The sequence below is a fragment of the Schistocerca americana genome, chromosome 3 (genome assembly GCF_021461395.2).
Source record: "Schistocerca americana isolate TAMUIC-IGC-003095 chromosome 3, iqSchAmer2.1, whole genome shotgun sequence".
NCBI lineage: Eukaryota > Metazoa > Arthropoda > Insecta > Orthoptera > Acrididae > Schistocerca > Schistocerca americana.
The window spans coordinates 813,701,529-813,727,309 of NC_060121.1; the positions used below are offsets into that span (position 1 = coordinate 813,701,529).

Consider the following 25,781-nt stretch of genomic DNA (forward strand, 5'->3'; position numbering starts at 1 on the left):
GATCGTGACCGGTCCAAATATCTCACGAAATAAGCGTCAAACGAAAAAACTATAAAGCTTGAAGGGGGAAACCAGATGGCGCTATGGTTGGCCCGCTAGATGATGCTGCCATAAGTCAAACGGATATCAACTGCGTTTTTCTTAAATAGGAACCCCCATTCTTTATTACGTATTCATGTAGTACGTAAAAAAATATGAATGTTTCAGTTGCACCACTTTTTTCGCTTGATGATAGACGGCGCTGTAATAGTCACAAACATATCGCTCACAATTTTAGAGGAACAGTTGGTTGTTTTTGTTGTTGTGATCTTCAGTCCTGAGACTGGTTTGATGCAGCTCTCCATGCTACCCTATCCTGTGCATGCTTATTCATCTCCCAGTACTTACTGCAACTCACATCCTTCTGAATCTGCTTAGTGTATTCATCTCTTGGTGTCCCTCTACGACTTTTACCCTCCATGCTGCCCTCCAATGCTAAATTTGTGATCCCTTGATGCCTCAGTACATGTCCTACCGACCGATCCCTTCTTTTTGTCAAGTTGTGCCACTTACTCCTCTTCTCCCCAATTCTATTCAATACCTCCTCATTAGCTATGTGATCTACCCATCTAATATTCAGCATTCTGCTGTAGCACCACATTTCGAAAACTTCTATTCTCTTCTTGTCCAAACTATTTATCGTGCATGTTTCACTTCCATACATGGCTACACTCCATACAAATACTTTCAGAAACGACTTCCTGACACTTAAATCTATACTCGATGTTAACAAATTTCTCTTCTTCAGAAACGCTTTCCTTGACATCGCCAGTCTACATTTTAATTTTATATCTTCTCTTCTTCGACCATCATCAGTTATTTTGCTCCTCAAATATCAAAACTCCTTTACTACTTTAAGTGTCTCATTTCGTAATCTAATTCCCTCAGCATCATCCGACTTAATTCGACTACATCCCATTATCCTCGTTTTGCTTTTGTTGATGTTCATCTTATATCCTCCTTTCAAGACACTGTCCATTCCGTTCAACTGCTCTTGCAAGTCCTTTGTTGTGTCTGATAGAATTACAATGTCATCAGCGAACCTCAAAGTTGGTAACAGGTAGGATTTTTAAATAAAAATACAGAGCGTAGGTACGCTTGAATATTTTATTTCGGTTGTTCCAATGTGATACTTGTACCTTTATGAACTTATCATTTCTGAGAACCTGTGAATACCACATTAATGCAATAAATGCTCGAAGTGATGTCCGTCAACCTCAATGCATTTGGCAATACGTATAACTACATTCCTCTCAACAGCTAGTAGTTCGTCTACCGTAATGTTCACACATGGCACTGACAATGCGCTGACGCATGTTGTCAGGCGTTGTCGGTGGATCACGATAGCAAATATCCTTCAACTTTCCCCACAGAAAGAAATCCGGGGACGTCACATCCGGTGAACGTGCGGGCCATGGTATGGTGCTTCGACGACCAATCCACATGTCATAAAATATGCTATTCAATACCGCTTCAACCGCTCGCGAGCTATGTGCCGGACATCCATAATGTTGGAAGTACATCGCCTTTCTGTCATGCAGTGAAACATCTTGTAGTAACATCGGTAGAACATTACATAGGAAATCAGCGTACATTGCACCATTTAGATTGCCATCGATAAAATGGGGGCCAATTATCCTTCCTCCCACAATGCCGCACCAACATTAACCCGCCAAGGTCAGTGATGTTCCACTTGTCGCAGCCATCGTGGATTTTCCGTTGCACAATAGTGCATATTATGCCGGTTAACGTTACCGCTGTTGGTGAATGACGCTTCGTCGCTAAATAGAACGCGTACAAAAAATCTGTCATCGTCCCACAATTTCTCTTGTGCCCAGTGGCAGAACTGTACATGATGTTCAAAGTCGTCGCCATGCAATTCGTGGTGCATAGAAATATGGTACGTGTGCAATCAATGTTGATGTAGCATTCTCAACACCAACGGTTTTGAGATTCCGGATTCTCGCGCAATTTGTCTGCTACTGATGTGCGGACTAGGCGCGACAGCAGCTAAAACACCTACTTAGGCATCTTCATTTCTTGTAGGTCGTGGGTGACGTTTCACATGTGGCTGATCACTTCCTGTTTCCTTAAATAACGTGATAACGTAACTATCCGGCGAACGGTCCGGACACTTGGATGATGTCGTCCAGGATACCGAGCAGCATACGTAGCACACGCCCGTTGGGCATTTTGATCACAATAGCCATGGCAAACGGTCCATTTTAACACGGGTAATGTACCACGAAGCAATTACCGTCCGCACTGGCGGAATGTTACGTGATACCACGTACTTATACATTAGTGACTATTACAGCGCCATCTATGACAAAGCGAAAAAAGTGGTCCAACTAAAACATTTATACTTCTTTACGTATTACACGAATATGTACTAAAAATGAGGGTTCCTACTTTTAAAAAAACGCTGTTGATATCCGTTTGACCCAGGGCAGCGCCATCTAGCGGGCCAACCATAGCGCCATCTGGTTTTCCCCTTCGAGCTAGACGAGTTTCGTTCTTTGTAGTTTTTTCGTTTGTTGCTTATTTCGTGAGATATTTGGCCCGGTCACTATCAATAGACTCCCTTTATGCACTGAGTGACCAAAAGTGATGGAAAGGCACTGAATGTATCGCTAGTGAGTCGCTCCCCAGTGAGTCGTCACCAGAGCAGTAAGATGTCTAGGTATGGACTCTACGAGGTGTTGCAATCTTTCTGGAGAAGTACTGATCCCGCACATGCAGTTCAAAATGCACCTGCAAAGGAATATCGAGCATACAGGTATCGACAGCATCGTGTAAATTCTCGATTGGGTTTGGGTGATCTGGAGGATTAAGTCACGATCCTGAATTCATAAGAGTCTACATCAAGCCACCTAACTGCAACAAAGAGCGGTGCCAAGTCATTTTCTCCCTCTGAAACACGACATCTTCGTCGGAGTACTCTACATCTACATCTACATTTCTACATCTACATTTATTCTCCGCAAGCCACCCGACGGTGTGTGGCTGAGGGCACTTTACGTGCCACTGTCATGACCTCCCTTTCCTGTTCGCGTCGCGTATGGTTCGCGCGAAGAACGGCTGCCGGAATTAATTTTATATGATCATTCCACTTCAAATCGTTCCGCACGCATACTCCCAGATATTTTACAGAAGTAACTGCAACCAGTGTTTGTTCCGCTATCATATAATCATACAATAAAGGATCCTTCTTTCTATGTATTCGCAATACATTACATTTGTCTATGTTAAGGGTCAGTTGCCACTCCCTGCACCAAGTGCCTATCCGCTGCAGATCTTCCTGCATTTCGCTACAATTTTCTAATGCTGCAACTTCTCTGTATACTACAGCATCATCCGCGAAAAGCCGCATGGAACTTCCGACACTATCTACTAGGTCATTTATATATATTGTGAAAAGCAATGGTCCCATAACACTCCCCTGTGGCATGCCAGAGGTTACTTTAACGTCTGTAGACGTCTCCCCATTGATAACAACATGCTGTGTTCTGATTGCTGAAAACTCTTCAATCCAGCCACACAGCTGGTCTGATATTCCGTAGGCTCTTACTTTGTTTATTAGGCGACAGTGCGGAACTGTATCGAACGCCTTCCGGAAGTCGAGGAAAATGGCATCTACCTGCGAGCCTGTATCTAATATTTTCTGGGTCTCATGAACAAATAAAGCGAGTTGGGTCTAACACGATCGCTGTTTCCGGAATCCATGTTGATTCCTACAGAGTGGATTCTGGGTTTCCAGAAATGTCATGATACGCGAACAAAAAACATGTTCTAAACAGATCGATGTCAGAGATATAGGCCTACAGTTTTGCGCATCTGCTCGACGTCCCTTCTTGAAAATTGGAACTACCTGTGCTTTTTTCCAATCATTTGGAACCTTCCGTTCCTCTAGAGACTTGCGGTACACGGCTGTTAGAAGGGGGGCAAGTTCTTTCGCATACTCTGTGTAGAACCGAATAGGTATCCCGTCAGGTCCAGTGGGCTTTCCTCTGTTTAGTGATTTCAGTTGCTTTGCTATTCCTTGGACACTTATTTCGATGTCAGCCATGTTTTAGTTCGTGCGAGGATTTAGAGAAGGAACTGCAGTGCGGTCTTCCTCTGTGAAACAGCTTTGGAAAAAGGTGTTTATTATTTCAGCTTTACGCGTGTTATCCTCTGTTTCATTGTCATTATCATCCCAGAGTGTCTGCATATGCTATTTCGATCCACTTACTGATTGAAAGTAAGACCAGAACTTCCTAGGATTTTCTGTCAAGTCGGTACATAGAATTTTACTTTCGAATTCACTGAACGCTTCACGCGTAGCCCTCCTTACGCTAACTTTTACATCGTTTAGCTTCTGTTTGTCTGAGAGGTTTTGGCTGCGTTTAAACTTGCAGTGAAGCTCTCTTTGCTCTAATGCCATAAACGTATGCAGACAGTCAGAAAGAACGTCCACATAAAATGCACCTGTCATTGGTCCCTGCAGAGCCAGAACATAACTTAGCCACCTCCTTCCAGGACATACAGGGTCCGTAGCTTCATTGGCCTAGCTTCTCTGCGCTCTATACGACTGAAACACTGTAACGGCGCCGCAGTCCCATAGTTCAGTAACATTGTTCGCCGGCCTGTGTCAAAGGTTGTGCTCAGTATGGTGTCAGCAAACGAACACGATAGACTCATAGCCTGCTGGAGCCTATGCAATGCATTTTTCTTCCTACAGTCGACCTGGCTCACAGCTATCTGTCCAACGCCTCGTATACCTCTGCAGAGGCTACTTAACGTCCCTTCATCAGACACCTGTGTGGAAACATTGTCTCTGCGATATTGAAGATGCCCTCCCTCCTCCTCTAGACGATTTTACTCTCGGAAATCCTAATTTGAATTTTGCTCTGATGATCATCCTAATTTGAATTTTGTTCTGATGATCATCCCTTGTTCAAAGTCGGTTAATGCGCGATGTGCTGTCGTGGCTGCTTCACTACAAACCTATCTGTATTTATTCCTTAGTAGAGAAGGGCATAAGACTTTCACATTTATTACATGAGCCTGAAATACTCCTACACGATTACATAATTTAACACACTTCCTGCGAATGTATTGTTTAATCTTAACAATATCTTCCAAGATTAAACTTGTAATTCTCATTAGATGTTGTGGATAATACTATGCAATATATTCGTATTTTATTCACTTCTTTGTAAGGTTGCACGAGTGAACTGAGAATTCCAGTGAACATTAAAAGATTGTTTTAATTTATTTCAATAGAATGTTAACAAAGCTAACAATTATTTACACATGTTTTTCAAAAACGTTTACCCGACCATGATGTTATACCTCAAATGATTTAGTAACAACTGTGCGGACTTGAAATAAAGGTACTGTGACGCAGTACTCTTGAAACTTTGCCTTTGAAATGCTAGCAGTTGTAATGCTGAAGAAGCTGAAGTTTTCGGACTCTCAGTCTGGGACTCCAGAAGTATGCGAAAAGTTAACTGAATGAAGCTCACTATGTATAGGTATTGGAAACAACGGGAAAGGAATGAAGTCTACGGAAATCCATCACGACGAAAGCGTCAGCTTAACGACACATGTGCTAAGATGCAGAGGCATGTTTAGCTAGCGACTAGGATGGGGAATAGTTCGACGGACAAAATCTGAAATAAATAACATATAAGTACGGAAGGTGTAAAATGCACCCTGAGTTGTAGAGTTTCCCACATTATAGAAAAAAATTAAGAACAGTAACCACACGATAGTTACTTCACTACTTAAAAAGGTAAAAAGTAAAATCATTGGTTCCCTTTGGCCTTCAGGGATCAAACTAGATCCACTGATCTTTAAACTAGTGTTGCGACATCCTTGTTGTATGATTTATAAGGTATTACTGATGATTTCATCTAGAAGAGTTTTCACAGAGACGACACGATACTGCAGTATGCATGCATGTCCAAAGGAACATTGCAGTATATGGTTGACGATATACGGAAGTTCGGATGCGGCCGTGAAGCGCGTTCGGATAGCCTAATTGTAAGGCGACCGCTTGCGATAAGCGGTAAATCCAGGTTTGAGCCCTGGCCCAGCACGAATTTTCATTGTCGTCATTCCATTACACAGATGATGGCTGTCCATATACATTTCACGTATTTTGACAGAGACTCTTTGCAACTTTTTAAACAAAAATCCTCCGTAGGTAAAGTAAGATGACGTACGTCTTAGACGAAATCGAAAAAATAAGTTCGTGTTTAAACAACAATGATTGCAGACGTGATTGGGAATGAAAATTGTAGAGGCGCTGCTCAGTGTTTCTGTGTCCGGGGCACGTACATCTCTTTCCAGGTTTAGTGAAGAGAGTAGTTGTACACAATGTTGTGGAATAAGTAGGAGTTTGTTCCGATGAGTAACGTCGGCAATTCGTCGTTGTCAGACACAATGTTAATTTGTCATGCATAAATGCAGCGCGACTTACCAGAAAAGATTATGGAGAACCTGCTTCGCTCTTGAGGGGGCGCCCACTTAGAAATCATGAACTGCACCGCAGGGAATGTCACTCCCTGCAACAAAACACGTATTATGTCATAACGCAAAAATAAACCAATTTTTTTGATTTTTGTTTTCTGCTACTCGTCTTTACCTTAATGGTAATACATTATGAGTGAAATATTTCTTGAAATACGGTGCTTCTCACAGATGTGGTTCCAGTGTTGCCAAACTGCCTCTCTTTCAAGTCCATTTTCTACCGAAAATATGCAGAGGATGAAATTTTGTTACAGACTTTTTGTGCTTTTAGTACGCAGTATTTGCACTGTAGCGTGTATTTTGGTTCATCCTGTATGCATTAAAACATGGAATCAGTAAATGACTTCAGGTGTTTCAATTTGACCTAGACGTTACAGCCATCAAAAAATAGTAGGAGAATGTTTGGACTTAACTAATCATCCAACCTCGGTTCAGAATATCACTTGAAGCGCTGTAGTCCTTGAAAGGGACTCATGCTGTTATCCTTAATTCATGGTATCGAATTGAGAGCCAAAGACTCGCTATATTTAAGGGACATTGTGTTATCTTTAATTTGCCCTTGTCATTAACTATGAAAATATCTCTGTTTACGAAAGAGACAATGCAATACGTGTTTCTTTGAAGCGTACCATTCCTTCACTGAGACATGACGGCATCATCATCATATCTGTCTACATAATGGGTAAAAGCTGGGAATAATTGTGGAACTGGAGAAGACGATGGTTACTGTGTTGGTGTGCTGTTAATATTATTTAACATTCCTTTTATTTTACCAAAATGGAAATTAAACTTTTCTGAAACGTGTGAATCCTAGTAGAAGAAATACATGAAAGAGTAACATGTTAGGGTCTCCCCACTTATCAACACAAACGGAGCTTAAAGACGAAGCTTAACTCAACAACTGTCCGAATTCTATCTAAAATATGATGTCACACACTAATTCAAAGAAATTATCCATTTCAACCCTGACCTGCCGACTTCAGACAATAAGATTGATGTATCATTTCATTCCAACCACTGAGACTGCCGTTTCTTCAGCAGTTGAAGTGGACTGAAAATGCGCTTTTCTGGGCGGTTGGTATGAACTACAGCGTCCGTCTCATTGTCTGAAGACTGAAAGCCAGGATCGAAAAGGGTAATTTCTTCTTGAACGGAATTCTGTAGTACGACCTAAACGTCGTTCTTTCAAGTCCAAATAATACTGCTTTTTTATGCTGCCAATTTCACCACTCTAATTTTTCACATCGTCTTACGCTTTATGAGAGTAGTGTCATATTTGTATATTCGCTCTATGCTTGAGACACGGGGAATGGAGCTGGAATTTAAACAATGACATTGGCACCCAGTATTGTTATCAATAACTGTGCATTACCACCTTCTCTGTATTTGCCACCACAAGTGATGACGAAATTGTTGCTTTCTTTTCTTTTTTCTTGCACAGAAAAAATCTGGGTTGTGAAAGTGAGTGTGATACTACGAGCCATTTACAAGTCAACTGCGGAAGCACAGAACGGTGTAATGAGTGAGAATGATTTGGAATTCATACTCGATTTTGACAGACTGGAAATGAAGTTCCTCCGCTCCACAGAGGAATGTTCTTTACCGGACTATAAAAAAAAAATGTGTCTATTAGACAAGAATTAAAAGTAGAACCCAGTGCAACTAGAACTGAAAAATACGGACTAAACAGGAGAGAGCATGTTAAGCGTATATCTAATAACAGGATAACTACACTGCAATGCGATATAACACAATAGGAAAGACAAACGTTTGACGTCCCTCAAAGAGATAGCGTGACCAGTTCTGAGCGGAACAGACGAAAAGGCCAAATCCTTGAAGACGATGATGATGAAAACGAAATGAAGGTAGGCGGGATATTTACGCTAGACAGTGAATAGCAGCTGGAAAATTTACGAGGGGAACAAGGATGTGTGCAGCAGAAAGCAGTAATTTAAGGAAATTTTTAAAGCAGGTCTGTCTTGATTAGTGTATTGCAAGCAGCTGACGATGATGAGGATACCGGGAAAAAAGATGTCTTGTCCAATCATATTGCTTAAATCTGGACATCGACAACAGAGCTGCGTACGTTTGAAAGGAAGACGAAAGACTAGCATTTAATATTCCATCGATGACGACGCTGTTAGATGAAGCACGTCTTCCGACTGGGAAAAAGTGCGAGAGGAAATCGGCCATCTCCTTCTCAAGATTTCCACCTTCCATTTGCCTTAAAAGGTCAAGGCAACCTCGGGAAACTTAACGCAAGACCAGTGTGATACCACCGCCCCTACCTGCTGATATCATTTTCCAAAACTTTTGAGAAGTATTCTAGAATAGCATCTCATCTGAGCAACAATAATAGCCTCAGCAAATCACAGTTTGGATTTCAGAAGAGTTGCCTTACTGAGAATGCCATTTACATGTTCACTTACCAAATTTTACAAGCATTAAATAACAAAATAGAGCTGGTTCGTATATTCTCGACCTATCTAATGCATTTGACAGCGTGAATCACAGTATTTTCCTAGATAAATTGAAGTTTTATGGAACTTATGGTACAGCCGCCAGTGGATAATGTCATATCTAACCAAATAATGCAGGAAGTTATACTAAGTAAACCATCCAATGTAGTGTGCGAACATTATTCCCACTGGGCAGAATTCACGTATGGGGTTCTCCAAGGCTCAGCCTTAGATCCACTATTGCTACTCATATTTGTAAACAATCTTCTGTCAAACATAGATACAACATACATATATACAACAAGCAGAATTAGTTCTCTTGCAGATGACACTGGTATTGTAATTGCTCCAAGCATACATATAGAAACAAAAGAAATAATAAACAAGGTTTTTAAAAGATCGTTGACTCGTTTTCTGCGAATAGTCTCACCCTCAATTCTAAGAAGATACAACAATATTCAGCTCTGCACATCTATGGGTATTACACGAGTGATAAGTGTAGCACATAGTGAGGAAATAATAAATAGGGCGGAAAGTTCAAAATCATTAGATGTTCATATCGATGAAAATTTAAATTGGATAAATCAATAAAGTCATCAGAAAATCAAAGCCAATTGCAAAACGATTTAGATAAGATAACTACATGGTGCGAAAATTGGCAGTTGACCTTCATTAATGACAAATGTGAGGTTATCGTCATAACCCATTAAACTTTCAGTTACGCGATAAATCAGTCAAATCAAAGACCGTAAATTCAACTAAATACGTAGGAACAACAATTAGGAACAACTTAGGATGGAAAGAACACATAGGAAATGTGCGGAAGGCGAACCAAAGACTGCGTTTTATTGGCAGAACACTTAGAAGATGCAGCAGATCTATTAAAGAGACTGCCTAAAAAACGTTTGTTCGTCCACTTTTGGAGTAGCAATGCGCGATGTGGGACCCTTACCGGATGGCTTAACGGAGTGCATCGAGAAAGTTCAGAGCAGGGCAGCAAATTTTCTATTATCGAGAAATAGGGGAGAGAGTGTCACGGACGTCACACAGGATTTGCGGCGGGATCTTCTGACGAAATTTCAATCACCAACTTTCTCCTCCGAGTGCGAAAATGTTTTGTTTACGCCGACCGCGATAGGGAGAAACGAGGATCATAATCAAATAAGGGAAATGGGAGCTCGCACGGAATGATATAGGTGTCCGTTTTTTTCCGCTCGCTGTTCGAGAGTGGAATAACAGAGAATTATTGTGAAGTTAGTTCGATGAGAACTCTGCCAGGCACTTAAAAGTGTACTATGTAGACGTAAATGAATGTGTAAAAGGTGGTGGATGGGATATAGTTACACACTTCTGGAGATATTAAAGAAACTACACTACTGGCCATTAAAATTGCTACACCAAGAAGAAATGTAGATGATAAACGGTTATTCGTTGGACAAATATACACTACTGGCCATTAAAATTGCTACACCACGAAGATGACGCGCTAAAGACGCGAAATTTAACAGACAAGAAGAAGATGCTGTGATATGCAAATGATTAGCTTTTCAGAGAATTCACACAAGGTTGGAGCCGGTGGCAACAACTACAACGTGCTGACATGAGGAAAGTTTCCAACCGATTTCTCATACACAAACGGCAGTTGACCGGCGTTGCCTGGTGAAACGTTGTTGTGATGCCTCGTGTAAGGAGGAGAAATGCGTACCATCACTTTCCCGACTTTGATATAGGTCGGATTGTAGCCTACCGCGATTGCGGTTTATCGTATCGCGACATTACTGCTCGCGTTGGTCGAGTTCCAATGACTGTTAGCAGAATATGGAATCGGTGGGTTCAGGAGGGTAATACGGAACGCCGTGCTGGATCGCAACGGCGTCGTATCACTAGCAGTCGAGATGACAGGCATCTTATCCGCATGGCTGTAACGAATCGTGCAGCCACGTCTCGATTCCTGAGTCAACAGATGGGGACGTTTGCAAGACAACAACCATCTGCACGAACAGTTCGACGACGTTTGCAGCAGCATGGACTATCAGCGCGGAGACCATGGCTGCGGTTACCCTTCACACTGCATCACAGACAGGAGCGCCTGCGATGGTGTACTCAACGACGAACCTGGATGCACGAAGAGCAAAACGTCATTTTTTTCGCATGAATCCAGGTTCTGTTTACAGCATCATGATGGTTGCATCCGTGTTTGGCGACATCGCGGTGAACGCACATTGGAAGGGTCTATTCGTCATCGCCATACTGGCGTATCACCCGGCGTGATGGTATGGGGTGCCATTGGTTACACGTCTCGGTCACCTCTTGTTCGCATTGAAGGCACTTTGAACAGTGGACGTTACATTTCAGAAGTGTTACTATCCGTGGCTCTACCCTTCATTCGATCCCTGCGAAACCCTACATTTGAGCAGGATAATGCATGTTGCAGGTCCTGTACGGGTCTTTCTGGATACAGGAAATGTTCGACTGCCGCCGTGGCCAGCACATTCTCCAGATCTCTCACCAACTGAAAACGTCTGGTCAATGGTGGCCGAGCATCTGGCTCGTCACAATACGCCAGTCACTACTCTTGATGAACTGTGGTATCGTGTTGAAGCTGCATGGGCAGCTGTACCTGTACACCCCATCCAAGCTATGTTTGACTCAATGCACAGGCGTATCAAGGCCGTTATTACGGCCAGATGTGGTTGTTCTGCGTACTGATATCTCAGGATCTATGCACCCAAATTGGGTGAAAATGTAATCACATGTCAGCTCTAGTATAATATATTTGTCCAATGAATACCAGTTTATCATCTGCATTTCTTCTTGGTGAAGCAATTTTAATGGCCGGTAGTGTACTTTATGTATGTTCAGTATGTAACCATATTTAAAAATTAAATTGTGATGTGTATGCAAAATGGCGGGATCCACATCACTACGATTTATTGTGCAAACGATCAACGGAACGTGAAACTAAGCGTGCGGTGCAGAGGGAGGGTTGGTCTGGGTCGGATCGTACTAACCTCGGCCAGCCCCTCGAGGACACGCACGGCGAAAAAGAGGTCGTCGTTGAGCCAGGCGGCGAACGGGCTGACTACGGTGAGCACGGCGGTGATGAAGTTGCCCAGCCCGAACACCAGCTTGCCGCCGAAGCGCTCGGCCAGCAGGCCGCCCGGCAGCTGCCCCACCGCGTAGCCGTAGAAGAAGCCCGCCAGGATGTAGCCCTGCCGCGCCTCGTCCCAAGCGAACTCGCCGTCCTGCAACAGCGACAAGAGGCGCTCTCATTTTGCACTCTAGTCCATCCTGTCTGTCTGACCAGTTGCCTGTTGGCGCTCGTCTCGGAGCCCCGGACGAGTGTCATCTAGAGGTTGTTCTGACGTCTCGCTAGGACGAGTGGCTAGCACTGTCCAAGATTCGCCCTCATTCTCTGGAGGCAGATCACAGACAGCAGCTGGATCTTATAAGCAAACCGGACAAAAAAATCATTCGCCACCGTGACATATAACGCTATTAATGTGTATCATTACATCTAGCCTAGATAATGGCCTGTATTTCCACTTATCTTCCCCTTCTCTTTGTCCGACACAGTTTCCTCACTGCTACCATTACTGATGTTTGGATATGGTGTTTAGTTCTTTGATAAGCGAATCTTGGTAATTAATTTTCTAGTTTAATATTTAGTATTTTACTGTATACCAGGCAGATAATGTGAAAAATCTCCAGGGCCATGGTTCTCCAGTGCACAGAATGTTCAAATAAAGGTTAAGAAATATTGTAACTAAAATATTTCATTTTGCAGCGGAATGTCCAGAGTAAGTCAGCTCGCTGACAGGTAAAAACAGGCTATCTGACCTAAAATCGGACCAGGACTTTGTCTTTTGTTGACAACGTTCGCATTCGAATGCCTGTCGTGGTCATACAAGGTTTAAATGTCCTAGCAACGCTGTCCTAATTCTACATACTTCACAAAAGCTCTCCTACATGCTTCACTAGTAGAGAGTACAAGTCTGCTTCCATCACGTAGTTTCGATGAATTAAATATCTACGTATCTGACTTTCTTGAATGCCTTGAATATTCATATTAACAGAACTTTCCGTCGGTTCTTGGTAGAACAACATTACAATAAATGAAAAGCACCAGTTTGCTTTTGTTCTACAGTATTACTTTTATTGTTAACACCCCTTGTAGTTGTCTCATCAAATACTGTTCATATTTTACTTTGCTCATTTATTTAATGAAAACTGGTACACAGCCACTGCTTTGATTATAATGGTAATGCTAAAATGCAGTACCACCACGCTCTCAAACTGTAGGTTCCCTCAAACACCTCCATTTTACTGCATTTATTAATTTCTGTTTAACTTATTGATATTGCTTAAGTTCCTACTGTATTCTGTATTTACACTGACAACTATCTCTTCTTTTAATTGGTTGTGTATCACTCTCAATGTTTCATACCTCCTGATGCCGCCTTGTCTAGTACTAATTTTATTTTATTTTATTAGTTTTGTTTATTAATAGAAACTGTTATGTAGGCATGCTATTCCTATTTTGTGCTAAAGGTTTTCCTGTCAACTCCATTGTTATTTATGTACTGATCAGTTTTTACTATTTCATTGCAAAGATGTTACTTAATGTATGTTTCTACTTCGGTCTAGATGTGTTACTTCTCTTCCAATGTTGTCTGCTAACATTTAACTTCTTTGGTGATAATACTCAGTAAATGTCCGAAGATAGCCCTATAAGCCGAAAACCTGTTAACAATAAAAGTAATATTGTAGAACAAAAGCAAACCTTGAATATTCCTCCAGAATGCTGTTCTGCAGCTTCAACAAATTGGATGAAATGCGTGTTATTGTAGTAATAACACACGAGACCTGTTTTTTTATTTTTTATTGCTGCTCCCGCTTTCGAGCGATGGCTCATTCTAGACCGGTACCAAGATATAATCAAGATATTACCAGTATGTACTCGTATATCAGTATATGTATATATAGATGGATAATATTTGCACTGTTAACGTATGCTGCCACTTTTCCCAACACTCCATACCACTCTCCCAGAATCCATTAGTCAGTTCCCGATTCCTCACTCAACTCTAAAGCATTTGACCAAGAATAGTGCAAGCATGTACAGTTTTCTACTGTATAGGCTAGGCGCAAAGAAATATTCACTGGAAGAAATCTACACCACGTGCGCTCAGCACGCATTGAACAATACATAGCTGCATGAACAGGACACAAAAATGAATATAAATAAAAACAACAAACATTTAATTGTAAATAGAAATAGATCTAAACAAAATGCAAAAGAGTCACTCTATATTTCACATCAAAATACGTGTAATTAAATAATTTGTGCGTATCATAGAGGACTGAAGATGCCTACCATGTACAGGTGAAATATCTCTGGTACCCAAGAACAAATTTCAGTTGTAACAGATGGAATTTTTCGTATCTTCATGACAAAACAAAATTGAAACTATAATATTTGATAATATTACAATTTTTTACTTGCTTTAGAAGATATTAAATGCTATTTTTCAAATATGATTTACTTTTGTCTTGCCGTATTTGTGACTGGATGTTACATTATCTATTTCTGTATCAGAGATTTGCATTAAATTTATGTCTCTCATGCACATCGGTTTTAACGCATCTTAAATTCAGGATTGCCTTTCACCCTTAATTATGTTTTTTATTTCCGCAAAAAATTCGAATAACAACTTAAATGTAGAAACGGATCTCAGAAGTAAAAATATACATTGATAACTTCGACAAAATTGTTATCTGTGACAGATAATTCAGAACAAAAGACAATCCTGAATTTGACATAACACATAAATTGATATTCATTAAAGATAAAACTTTCTTAGCAAACCATATTTCTGGTACGCAATTGCTAATGTAAAAATCATGCACAAATATGACAAAAGAAAACTAGATCATATTTGAAAATTAGCACTGAAGATCTTCTAAAGTAAGTAAAAAATTATAATACAAGCAAATATAATTTTTTATGTACGTATATTAATATATTTCCTGATAGCAATTCGATTCCACCTACAGTATGTGACTAAAAGTTTCCGGACAGCCCCAAAAACATACGTTTTTCATATTAGGTGGATTGTGCTGTCACCTACTGCCAGGTGCACCATATCAGCGACCTCAGTGGTCATTAGACTTCGCGAGAGAGCAGAATGGAGCGCTCCGCGGAACTCACGGACTTCGAACGTGGACAGGTGATTGGGTATCACTTGTGTCATTCGTCTGTGCGCGAGATTTCCACAATCCTAAACATCCCTAGGTCCACTGTTTCTGATGTGATAGTGAAGTGGAAACGTGAAGGGACACATACAGCACAAAAGCGTACAGACCGACCTGTCTGTTGACTGACAGAGACCGCCGACAGTGGAAGATGGTCGTAATGTGTAATAGGCAGACACCTATCCAGACCATCACACTGGAAATCCAAACTGCATCAGGATCCACTGCAAGTACTGTGACAGTTAGGCGGGGGGTGAGAAAACTTGGATTTCATGTTCGGCTGCTCATATGCCACACGTCACCCTTTAAATGCCAAACGACGCCTAGCTTGGTGTAAGGAGCGTAAACATTAGACGTTTGAACAGGGGAAAAACGTTGTGTAGAGTACACAATGTGGCGGTCCGATGGCAGGATGTGGGTATGGCGAATGCCCGGTGAACGTCTCTGTCAGCGTGTGTAGCGCCAACAGTAAAATTCGGAGGCAGTGGCATTATGGTGTGGTAGCGTTTTTCATGGAGGGGGCTTGCACCCCTTGTTGCTTCGATTGGCACTATCACAGCACAGGCCTACATTCATGTTTTAAGCACTTTCTTGCTTCCCACTGTTGAAGCAATTCGGGGATGGCGACTGCATCTTTCAATACGATCGAGCACCTGTTCATAACGCACGGCCTGTGCCGGCGTGGTTACACGACAACATCCCTGTAATGGATTGGCCTGCACGGAGCCCTGACCTGAATCCTATAGCACACCTTTGGGATGTTTTTTAAGGCCGACTTCGTGGCAGGCCTCACCGACCGACATCGATACCTCTCCTCAGTGCAGCCACCCTTGAAGAATGCGCTGACATTCCCCAAGAAACTATCCGGCACCTGACTGAGCGTATGGCTGCGAGAGTGGAAGCTGTCATCAAGGCTAATGGTGGGCCAACACCATATTGAATTCCATCATTACCGATGGAGGGCGGCACGAACTTGAAAGCCATTTTCAGCCAGGTGTCCGGATACTTTTGCTCACATAGTTTAGGTACCGTTTGAGAAAAAGCAGGTTTTTTTGTATTTCAGTAGCATGTATCCATATAATTTCTTCAGTTCTAAATCGAAATGTATGGAACATCAGTGATTTCATCGCCGACGAACATCCACACACTGTACCAAAATACTGCCTGCTATAAAAGGAAACCAAATCACTGCGACTTCATATGTATGTGGTACAAAGAGAGATCCTGTACATGCAGCCCTTGAGTCTTCTCTTGATGTGAAGTATTTCGGGGTACTTACCTCCGTCTTTTGAGTGGTGACATTCTCGCCAGCGAAGCACGTGCCCTCTGCGTAGACCCCGCTGTCCTGCTCGGTGGTGCCGGACTGGATGGCCGTGTAGTTGACCATGGTCACGATGGCCACCGACAGGTTCACCCGCAGCGCGTAGCCGATGGCGATGCCGCACATGCCCAGGCCGCCGAAGATGTAGCGCGCCTTCAGCTTGTCTGTCGACAACCCGAGGGCAAAATGTAGTACCTCACTGTCTAGTTATTCTTCATATTGCAATCGTGAGCTATTCTCTCTGGACGCCGCTGAAAAGTTTCGTCAAAATGTGAAAATGACCATACCTTGACCAACGAGTAAGTATTGAAAAAAATAGATTTAAGAAAAATAGAGTTTACTGAACAGTGCCGGCAAAATTGAAGTCTCCTATTTCCAAAAATGGTTCAAATGGCTCTAAGCACTATGGGACTTAACATCTGAGGTCATCAGTCCCCTAGACTTAGAACTACTTAAACCTTACTAACCTAAGGACATCACACACATCCATGCCCGAGACAGGATTCGAACCTGCGACCGTAGCAGCCGCGTGCTTCCGGACTGAAGCACCTAGAACCGCTCGACCACAGCGGCCGGCTCCTATTTGTCCTAGATGTCATTCCCGAATCTGTCACTGTCATACATACATTTCCCAAAATATCTTTAAGCAAGTGCACACCCAGTGACAAAAGTGGTCGACATTGTACACTGACAGTCAGGATACGCGGTCCACACATGCGGTGTCAGCTCAGTACCGAAACCACAACGCGATGTCCCAGGTAGTTGCTTTTTGTGCGATTAATTTGTGCCTAACTAATTTAATGTGCTTAAAAAAATCTTCGTCCTTCCAGTAGTTAGGTGGGTAATGATTACATTCACATCATTTCTGAAGAATCTCAGAGATTTCTCATCCGGTCCAGATGCTTTTCCATTGTTGAGCGGTTATAATTCATTTTCTATTCTGCGTATATTTATCTAAATATCTTCCGATTCGAAGTTCGTGCCGTGATTAAAACAATCGCTGAAGACCGAACTGAGTCTTTTGGCCTTATCTCTATAATTCATGAAAAATCTGATCAATACTACTGGAAAACTCTGGTCCACAAACAACGTTACACAGAAACTGTGCTGCTCGACTTGGGGAATACACGACCTATACTCTGAGAATCAGCTATTTTGCCATTATCTAATCCTGTGCAGAACGCTACGTTCTCGTCTGATTATACACCCACAACATCAAACCGACTGACGTGAATCCCAACAAGACAGTAAGGATGATCACGGTAACGACCAAATCTACTTCAATCCAGTGGCTTCCGATAGCGTCGGAAATCGATTTTCTAAGTACGTATGGGCTTATGAGAGACTACAAAAGAATTCTGACCAGCATATAACTTCTGCCACTCAAACGATACAAACTTAAATCTAGACAATCACTTAACAGGGACACACAAACATTCACCTGAACAAAAACTGATTTATTTGAGGAACGAAGCAACCATTGTTTCAGAAACTCATCTGCATGGTGCCTTCATTCGAGGAACTCTCTCGCCAGATCAGAACCACCGCTCAAGATCTGGATTGGACTGCACAATATGCGGACTTGTCACGAAAATTGCACATAATCTCGTCACACACTTCTCTCCCGTAACCTTTCGTGTAACTATCTACCACATGGTCAGAAGAATAGGTTGAATTTGTAGAAGCTGTACCAGCAACTCACAATGGACACACTAGCTGGACATCAGCTTACGAATACTTCAGAAGCTTACAAGTGACCTGCCCGGCTTCGCAAGGGTAGCGTTCACTATCTACGACGGACGATTTGTCTAGCGTAACGGTAATAAATTACACAGGATGAGTCAGCAAATGGTTCAAATGGCTCTGAGCACTATGGGACTTAACAGCTGTGGTCATCAGTCCCCTAGAACTTAGAACTACTTAAACCTAACTAACCTAAGGACATCACACACATCCATGCCCGAGGCAGGATTCGAACCTGCGACCGTAGCAGTTGCGCGGTTCCGGACTGCGCGCCTAGAACCGCGAGACCACCGCGGCCGGCCATGAGTCAGCAGAAAAGGTACATGCTTTGAGGGGTAATAGTACTAGTGATTCTGGACAAGAAACGTAATATGAACATGTCCTATTCTTAACAGTTTCGGAGGAAACTAATGAAACTAGTAGGGAATAGGACAAACGCAGGTGATACTAAATGAAATATTGATCTAACGTTTTGTTTAAATGTGTACATTTCCTCACAAAAGATGTTGAAAAAGTGCACCGTCAACTGCAATCCATTTTGCAGCTCTTGTAGACACCTGCTGTGTTGCTGATCTGAGCTCTTTCGTACGGTTCTTTACGTGAGCACACGCGTGTAAAGTGCGAGTGAGAAGTTCCTTCTTTGTGTCCACTCTGCGCTTGTAGACTTCGCTGTTCAGCCAACCCCACAAACCCCACGAATAGTAATCAAATAGGGTAAGATCGGGTGACCTCCGTGGCGAAGAAATGGCTCCACGTGACCGGTCCAGCGCCCAAGATACGTGTCAATGAGGTGCTGTGTCACTGGCCATACGAAATGTGTAGGAGCTCCGTCGTGCTGAAAGTACATACGGTTCGTATTACCAAAGGATTATTCTCTACGTATTCTGGTAACACATTTGGAAGGAAATCAAGGTATCAAGGTAAGACGGTTATCTAAAACAATTTGACTGATGAGTTGGTCATCAATAACACCGCACCATTAAATACAATCGTTAGTAAAGACAACACTATGTAGCATAATGTCGCTTTGATTGTATTCGCATGTGAATGCTGGTGAAGAAGGACATACGACTGACGGCAGTCATAAACAGTTGCATGCCTGATACGGTTAAGAAAAGGGCGTGTGTTAATTTGAAGCGTTTTTTTCAGAATCGCTAACACTACCACCCTACAAAGTATGTACCAAAGTATGTACCTTTCCTCCTAACTCACCCTGTATGCACAGACCTTCCTCGTGAACCACTCTATTAGTGAGGACTGTATAAAAATTCCTACAATAGTTCCTGAAATTAGTCTTCACATATATACAGAAAAACGCAACATTGAACTTTAGTTTAGTAACATGTATAGATTCATTATATTGTCAGTACACTGTGTTACTGTCTAGTACACCTTAATGATTCAAATGGCTCTGAGCACTGTTGGACTTAACATCTAAGGTCATCAGTCCCCTAGAACATAGAACTACTGAAACCTAACTAACCTAAGGACATCACACACATCCATGCCCGAGGCGGAATTCGAACCTGCGACCGTAGCGGTCGCGCCGGCTGGAGTGACCGAGCGGTTCTAGGCGCTACAGTCTGGAACCGCGCGACCGCTACGGTCGCAGGTTCGAATCCTGCCTCGGGCATGGATGTGTGTGATGTCCTTAGGTCAGTTAGGTTTAAGTAGTTCTAAGTTCTAGGGGACTGATGACCTCAGCACTTAAGTCCCATAATGCTCAGAGCCATTTTTTTTTTTTTTTTTGTAGCGGTCGCGCGGTTCCAGACTGAAGCGCCTAGAACCGCTCGGCCACAGCGGCCGGCTCTAGTACACCTCTGTGTCATTTTTTTATCCTCAGACATATCTAAATTTTAATTTTAGACTTCCATATTCGTATTGCCATATTATCGTAAATGCAGCTCTGTAAATAAATAAATTCTCTGCACTCATTCTTCGTCGTAGATACTAATACTTCGTTATGTTCATCACACTGAAGTGTTCGCATGTATAATTTCCCACAGACGTATCAGTAACTGATAAAACTGTGGCAACAATATTTCTCTGAACTCTTATCAAGCTGTATAGTAGGCGTTGGAGTACCATTTAGCTACAAGTACCTTGAATTTTATGAAGGCCACGCGTCGCACAAGATCTGATTAAAGCATTTTGTTATTGAGGCGGCTAATGTGTCAAGACAAACTTTCTCGCGCGGGTGACTCAAGAAATATACGTAGTTATGTACATGTAGTGTAATGTCGTGTATATGTTGTTGACGGTGATGATGATTTAACCTTCTCCATGTAAATCAGAAGGGATTTCAAAATCGTCAATCATAAGAAACTCAAATTGCGCTCTGCTGTTGTTAACGGCGTGGATAGAGGAAACTAGCTCGATTCTGTATTTCCAGAATTTAGAAAAGCTTTCTGTAGGAAACAAGTTCCCACAGCATGTAACGTTGTTTACGACTGGATCGAAAACTTCCTGTCAGTCAGAACACAGCACCTTCTCCCGGATAAAGAGTTACGTAGAGACACTGAAAGAGGATCTGGTGTTCCTCAGGGGAGTTTAATAGCACGTTGCCATTCATGCTTCAGTGATTTAATCTATGGTGTTAATAGCAACCACAGGCTTTTCACAAGTGATGTAGTCACCTGTGAGAGAATTGTGTTTGGTTAAAACTGCAGTATATCCAGTTCGATCTCGACATAAAATCAGTCTTGCGCAAAGACTCGAAATTCGGAACTGTGTATTTCATGAAAGGAAAAACAGTGGTATATTCTGACCACAGGATTAACATGACACAGTTAGTTAGTCTTGTCATGTAAATATTTGGGAGTAAAGACAAATAGGGATGTTACATGGAACGACCAGGTAGGCTCAGTTGTAGGCAAAGCATGTGCCAGGTTACAATTCGGTGGTAGGAGACTAGGTAGTTGCCGTTTGTCTACGAAGGAGATCGCATACAAAACATTTGTACGGCCCGTGCGTAAACGCTGCTGCAGTGTGTCTGGAACAGACATTAGGTCGGACTAACAAGGGACATGGAGCGTACGCAACGAGGTGTACGAGAAAGACGGTCCGTGTTACGTACGTCACAGCGGGTGATGCTGCAAATGTTACAAGTGCCAGCAGCCGTGTCCGGCGGGGAACGAGTAACTATCTCAGACGAATTTTATAATTCTTGACCGCGCGTCTAAATGAATGCATGCTCTTGATAGCACACAACAAAGTTAAGACTTTCAGTGAGTACTGTAACACAACAACACAGTGTCTGACATGGAAAATTAAGCAGTATTTTTAATTTGTAATTTTGAGTAATGGAGTAATTTTCTGTAGAATATATTTTGTCATTATTTTGTAAATATCTTCTTACGAATGAACACGATTATGTAATTTAAATGCAATATATGAAAAAGAATTGCGTAATAGCGTGTAGTAAACACGCTGGTCTAGTCAGGGCAATTTGCTACTGTGAACAGTCAAAGGGTATATCTGAAGTAGGGAACATTGTCGCTGGGTGCGAACGCGCACAGAACAGGTGAGTCTGGCGCGAGCTCTCGCGCAGAGGAGTCTGACAGAAGCGCTCAGGCCCTGTGCTTGCTACCGGCACATTGTAACGTACCAAATTGGAAGAATTTTTTGTTATTGCCACGCATAACTGCGGTATTAATTGGGCTTAGTGCAAAAAGCATCAAGAGGAATGAATACGAAAGAAGAGCACTTGGGCTCAAACTTGTTCATTCCAAAGCGACACTAAGAAGAGCCCGTTGCCGTTCATTGCCGGGGGTTATTGCCTTACGCAGCACCAACAGCCGCTCACTGAAGTAAGACCAGATTCAATTGTATACTTATAAGCATATCAAGGCCAGCCAGCGTTATAGGTTCATTTTTTAAATAATTACCAACTTAACGATGACACTGTGTTACAAGTGCTAACCTATCATTTTTAATTAAAACTGAGCGTCACTGTGGACGACAAAAAGACTAAAATTGCTGAGATAATTGAATTTTAATGATTTGTTTAAAGAAGTGAAAGTTATAAAAACATAAAAAATAATCGAGACTGACAGTTAAAAGTAATGGACTTTGTTACCCAGTGAAATCTTCGCTTAAAGAACATTATTAATATTTAGTGATTGTGAAAAAGTAATTTCAGTGAGTTTTTAGAGATTATTGTAGATCAGAATGTTTAATATCTTTGTGTGATCAATAATTTCTGCTCTAATTTCCGAAATGCTTAACAGTGTTATGCAAAATCTAATAAACATTTATTTAATGAAAATTAAGCGCGTATATGCTTAACGGAAAACGTTTAAGAACAATTACAATTGTAGAAATATTAACAATAGGAATTATGGTAGGCTGCGCGAAGGTGTTTATTACGTAAACTGAGTGACAAACAATTAGCAGTGAAGTGCATACGCTTAGCGCAATTTGCTTTACTGATTTCACGGTTAGATTTATTTCATGTTGATAACCATGATTTTGGATCTGAGCTCGAGCCAGTGTTATTATGTCCATTCTCGCTTGATTGTCTTGAATTAATGATTACATAAATACTTTTCCAAATTGATTAACAGCTACACAATATTGTTCGCTCACACCGTGAGCTAGCGATCATTTTCGATAACCATTGCAATCCAAACAAAAAAATATTTAGCTTCATTATCTGAAATTTCACTAACTACTTTGCAGTTTTTATCATTTGTCAGAATGGAAATGGAAGTGAGCGTTTGGCATCATTGGCCGGGAGGCCCCTTGCGGGGCAGGTCCGGCCGCCTTGGTGCAGGTCTTATTACATTCGACGCCACACTGGGCGACCTGCGCGCCGGATGGGGATGAAATGATGATGAAGCCAACACAACACCCAGTTCCTGAGCGGAGAAAATCCCCGACCCAGCAGGGAATCGAACCCGGGGCCGTAGGATGGCAATCAGTCACACAGACCACTCAGCTATCGGGGTGGACAGTCGCGCAAAAACGATTCGGTTATAACTGATTCTACATATTTTTATTTAATTTGTTCTTCGAAACCGATGCTTTCTCAAACAAGGACATTAGGATCACGTGCCATCGATTATTTCAACTATCCGAAAGTGTAGATCTGTTATAGTACCTTTTCAATTACATACATTTCCCACGGGCCCTGAACGGACCCGAGCGTTCATGAAATGTGGCGGACAAGCCTATTAGTGTGACGTCACAAGTTCGCTGCGCGGGGACCCCGGTGTGTAAAGGATGACGGAGTGAATGGTCACAGGCTTCTTTGACTAGCGAGAGAGCTTGACGTAAATGCTGAAAGTCTCAACTGGCAGACTCTCTAAGAAATTCGCAAGACATCTAGCGAGAATCTGTCGAACCTTATGAACCCCGTTTCATTGCAGAAACTGCGAATATTAATTCCTCTACTCATCTGCTCCGCGAAAGGCAAAGGTCCCGAGTTCGAGTCTCGGTCCGGAACACAGTTTTAATCTGCCAGGAAGTTTCATATCAGTGCACACGCCGCTGTAGAGTGAAAATCTCATTCTGGAAGCATCCCCCAGGCTGTGGCTAAGCCATGTCTCCGCAGTATCCTTCCATTCAGGAGTGCTAGTTCTGCAAGGCTCGCAGGAGAGCTTCTGTGAAATATGGAAGGTAGGAGACGAGGTACTGGCAGAAGTGAAGCTGTGAGGAGGGGGCGTGAGTCGTGCTTGGGTAGCTCAGATGGTAGAGACTTGCCCGCGAAAGGCAAAGGTGCCGAGTTCGAGTCTTGGTCTGGCACACAGTTTTAATCTGCGAGGAAGTTTCATTTCTGCGCACACTGCGCTGCAGAGTGAAAATCTCGTTCGAGTTTTAATTTTGATGCTTGCACGTTGTGCGCCTGCTCTCGGATAGGCTTTGTGCGCCGTTTTATTGTCGGATAATTTTACGATACATTGAGACCTATTGAACTTGAAAAGAGCCTGTAAAGCCGAAATTTGCCAATCGTCCAAGATGTAACAAAGTGAACACTGATCAACAACATCCGAAGTGGAATCCATGTACACCAGTGGTATCTCACATTACGAAAATGTTCGAAAGATTAGAAACCACTGTAAAATATAGACTTTAGAGGACGTGGGGAGTAATGTAGTGTACATGCAGGTGTGAGAAAATTACCATAAAATAATAAGAAATATGATATTAAATGCTGAGAGAGAGAAAGAGGGAGTCTGCAGTCTTTCTATTGTCAAGTCTTGTATGGACACCAAAGAACAACAAGAAGTACAAAGCAGCGGTCAGCTAATAAGCGATTCAGTCACCACTGGCGCTGGCAGTCATTTGTATGAGTGCAAGATACCTGTCCAAAAGAACGGACACTACACAGTCATGTAATTGATTCGCCTCAATGGGCAACGAATGCAACATATTCAGTGCGGATACACAGTTAGGTCCGACCTCCTGCGGGAATCTTAAAGTAGCGAGCCTGGAGGACATGACCACCGACTGCGCATAGGCGGCGCTAGGTGGGAATGTGGGTCGGCAAAAAGCGTGCCGAGACAGTCCGCGCAAGTGCGATGAACACCGTGCCTCGGTGGCCCATTGGTTCACACAACTATCTAATGAGCGGGATATCCCAAGTGCGAGCCCAGGCTGACACGCATTTTCACTCGTAGCCGCTGATTCCGTATAAAGTCCCGATGCAGTCCTTTCTCCCCCCCTCCACCTTCAATTTACATGAAAGTATCAATCAGTACAAGTCAGCCGCTGTTTTTTTGCTCACCTGTGGTATCCTCGACGTCGACGTCCGTGCGAGGAGACAGATCACGAGTTCCAGCACTATTCATATTCGATGAATTTGATGTCATGTTTTACGACACAGGGTTTAATCTAACTCTAAATTCTACACCAGATCTTGTAGGGATAAGGTGGACGGCACGGCCCTCCTCTTGTAAGGAGGTTTTGTGTTGTCGATTCGTGGCTGCGTGAACAGAGAATAACAACGAAATGCTGCTGAGGATCCCCGGCACGGTGAAACCAGAAGAGACTAGGCGGGAAGCAGGGCTGCAACTGAGTCCGACGTCGGCAGCGGCGACTAAGGAAGCATCGCGGATCCGTGTGCGCGGTCGGTTGCGAGTGTTATCTGGCTGACTGTGGACCGCCGTGTGGGATGGACAGAGCTTTTTATAATGACGGCGCCCTTATCTGGATGATTGTCAGGTGGACACGGTGGCGTCAGATAGCACAAGCGGACATTTCCCACAGCGTAGCTTCTGCTGTCCTCCACCCCAACACGTCACTCGAGGAGAGAATCGCATTCAGTGCTACACATTACTTAAGTCTTGTTTAGAGCATCTGCTACGTCCCTAGTTGAATGGGTTTTCCACACAATAAATTTGGTATTAAAACATGGAGTTACCTTCAGATGATCCCAATGATACTGTCGATGTGACCACGGCAGCTGCATTTGATGGCGTACTTAAAGTACGGCGCAAAGACAC

General features: G+C 42.6%; 1 protein-coding gene across 1 annotated transcript in view; it reads right to left on the reverse strand.

The window, feature by feature from the left end:
- Window positions 1-25,419, reverse strand: part of LOC124606415 (sialin-like) — a 51,858-nt gene extending 26,439 nt beyond the window's left edge. The window contains exons 1-4 of the mRNA XM_047138396.1: window positions 25,064-25,419; window positions 16,552-16,757; window positions 12,029-12,262; window positions 6,509-6,593 (exon numbers count right to left, since the gene is read on the reverse strand). Coding sequence (XP_046994352.1) covers window positions 6,509-6,593; window positions 12,029-12,262; window positions 16,552-16,757; window positions 25,064-25,148 — 610 coding nt within the window. The 5' untranslated portion in view covers window positions 25,149-25,419. The remainder of the gene's footprint in view (window positions 1-6,508; window positions 6,594-12,028; window positions 12,263-16,551; window positions 16,758-25,063) is intronic.
- Between the last annotated feature and the right edge of the window lie 362 nt (window positions 25,420-25,781).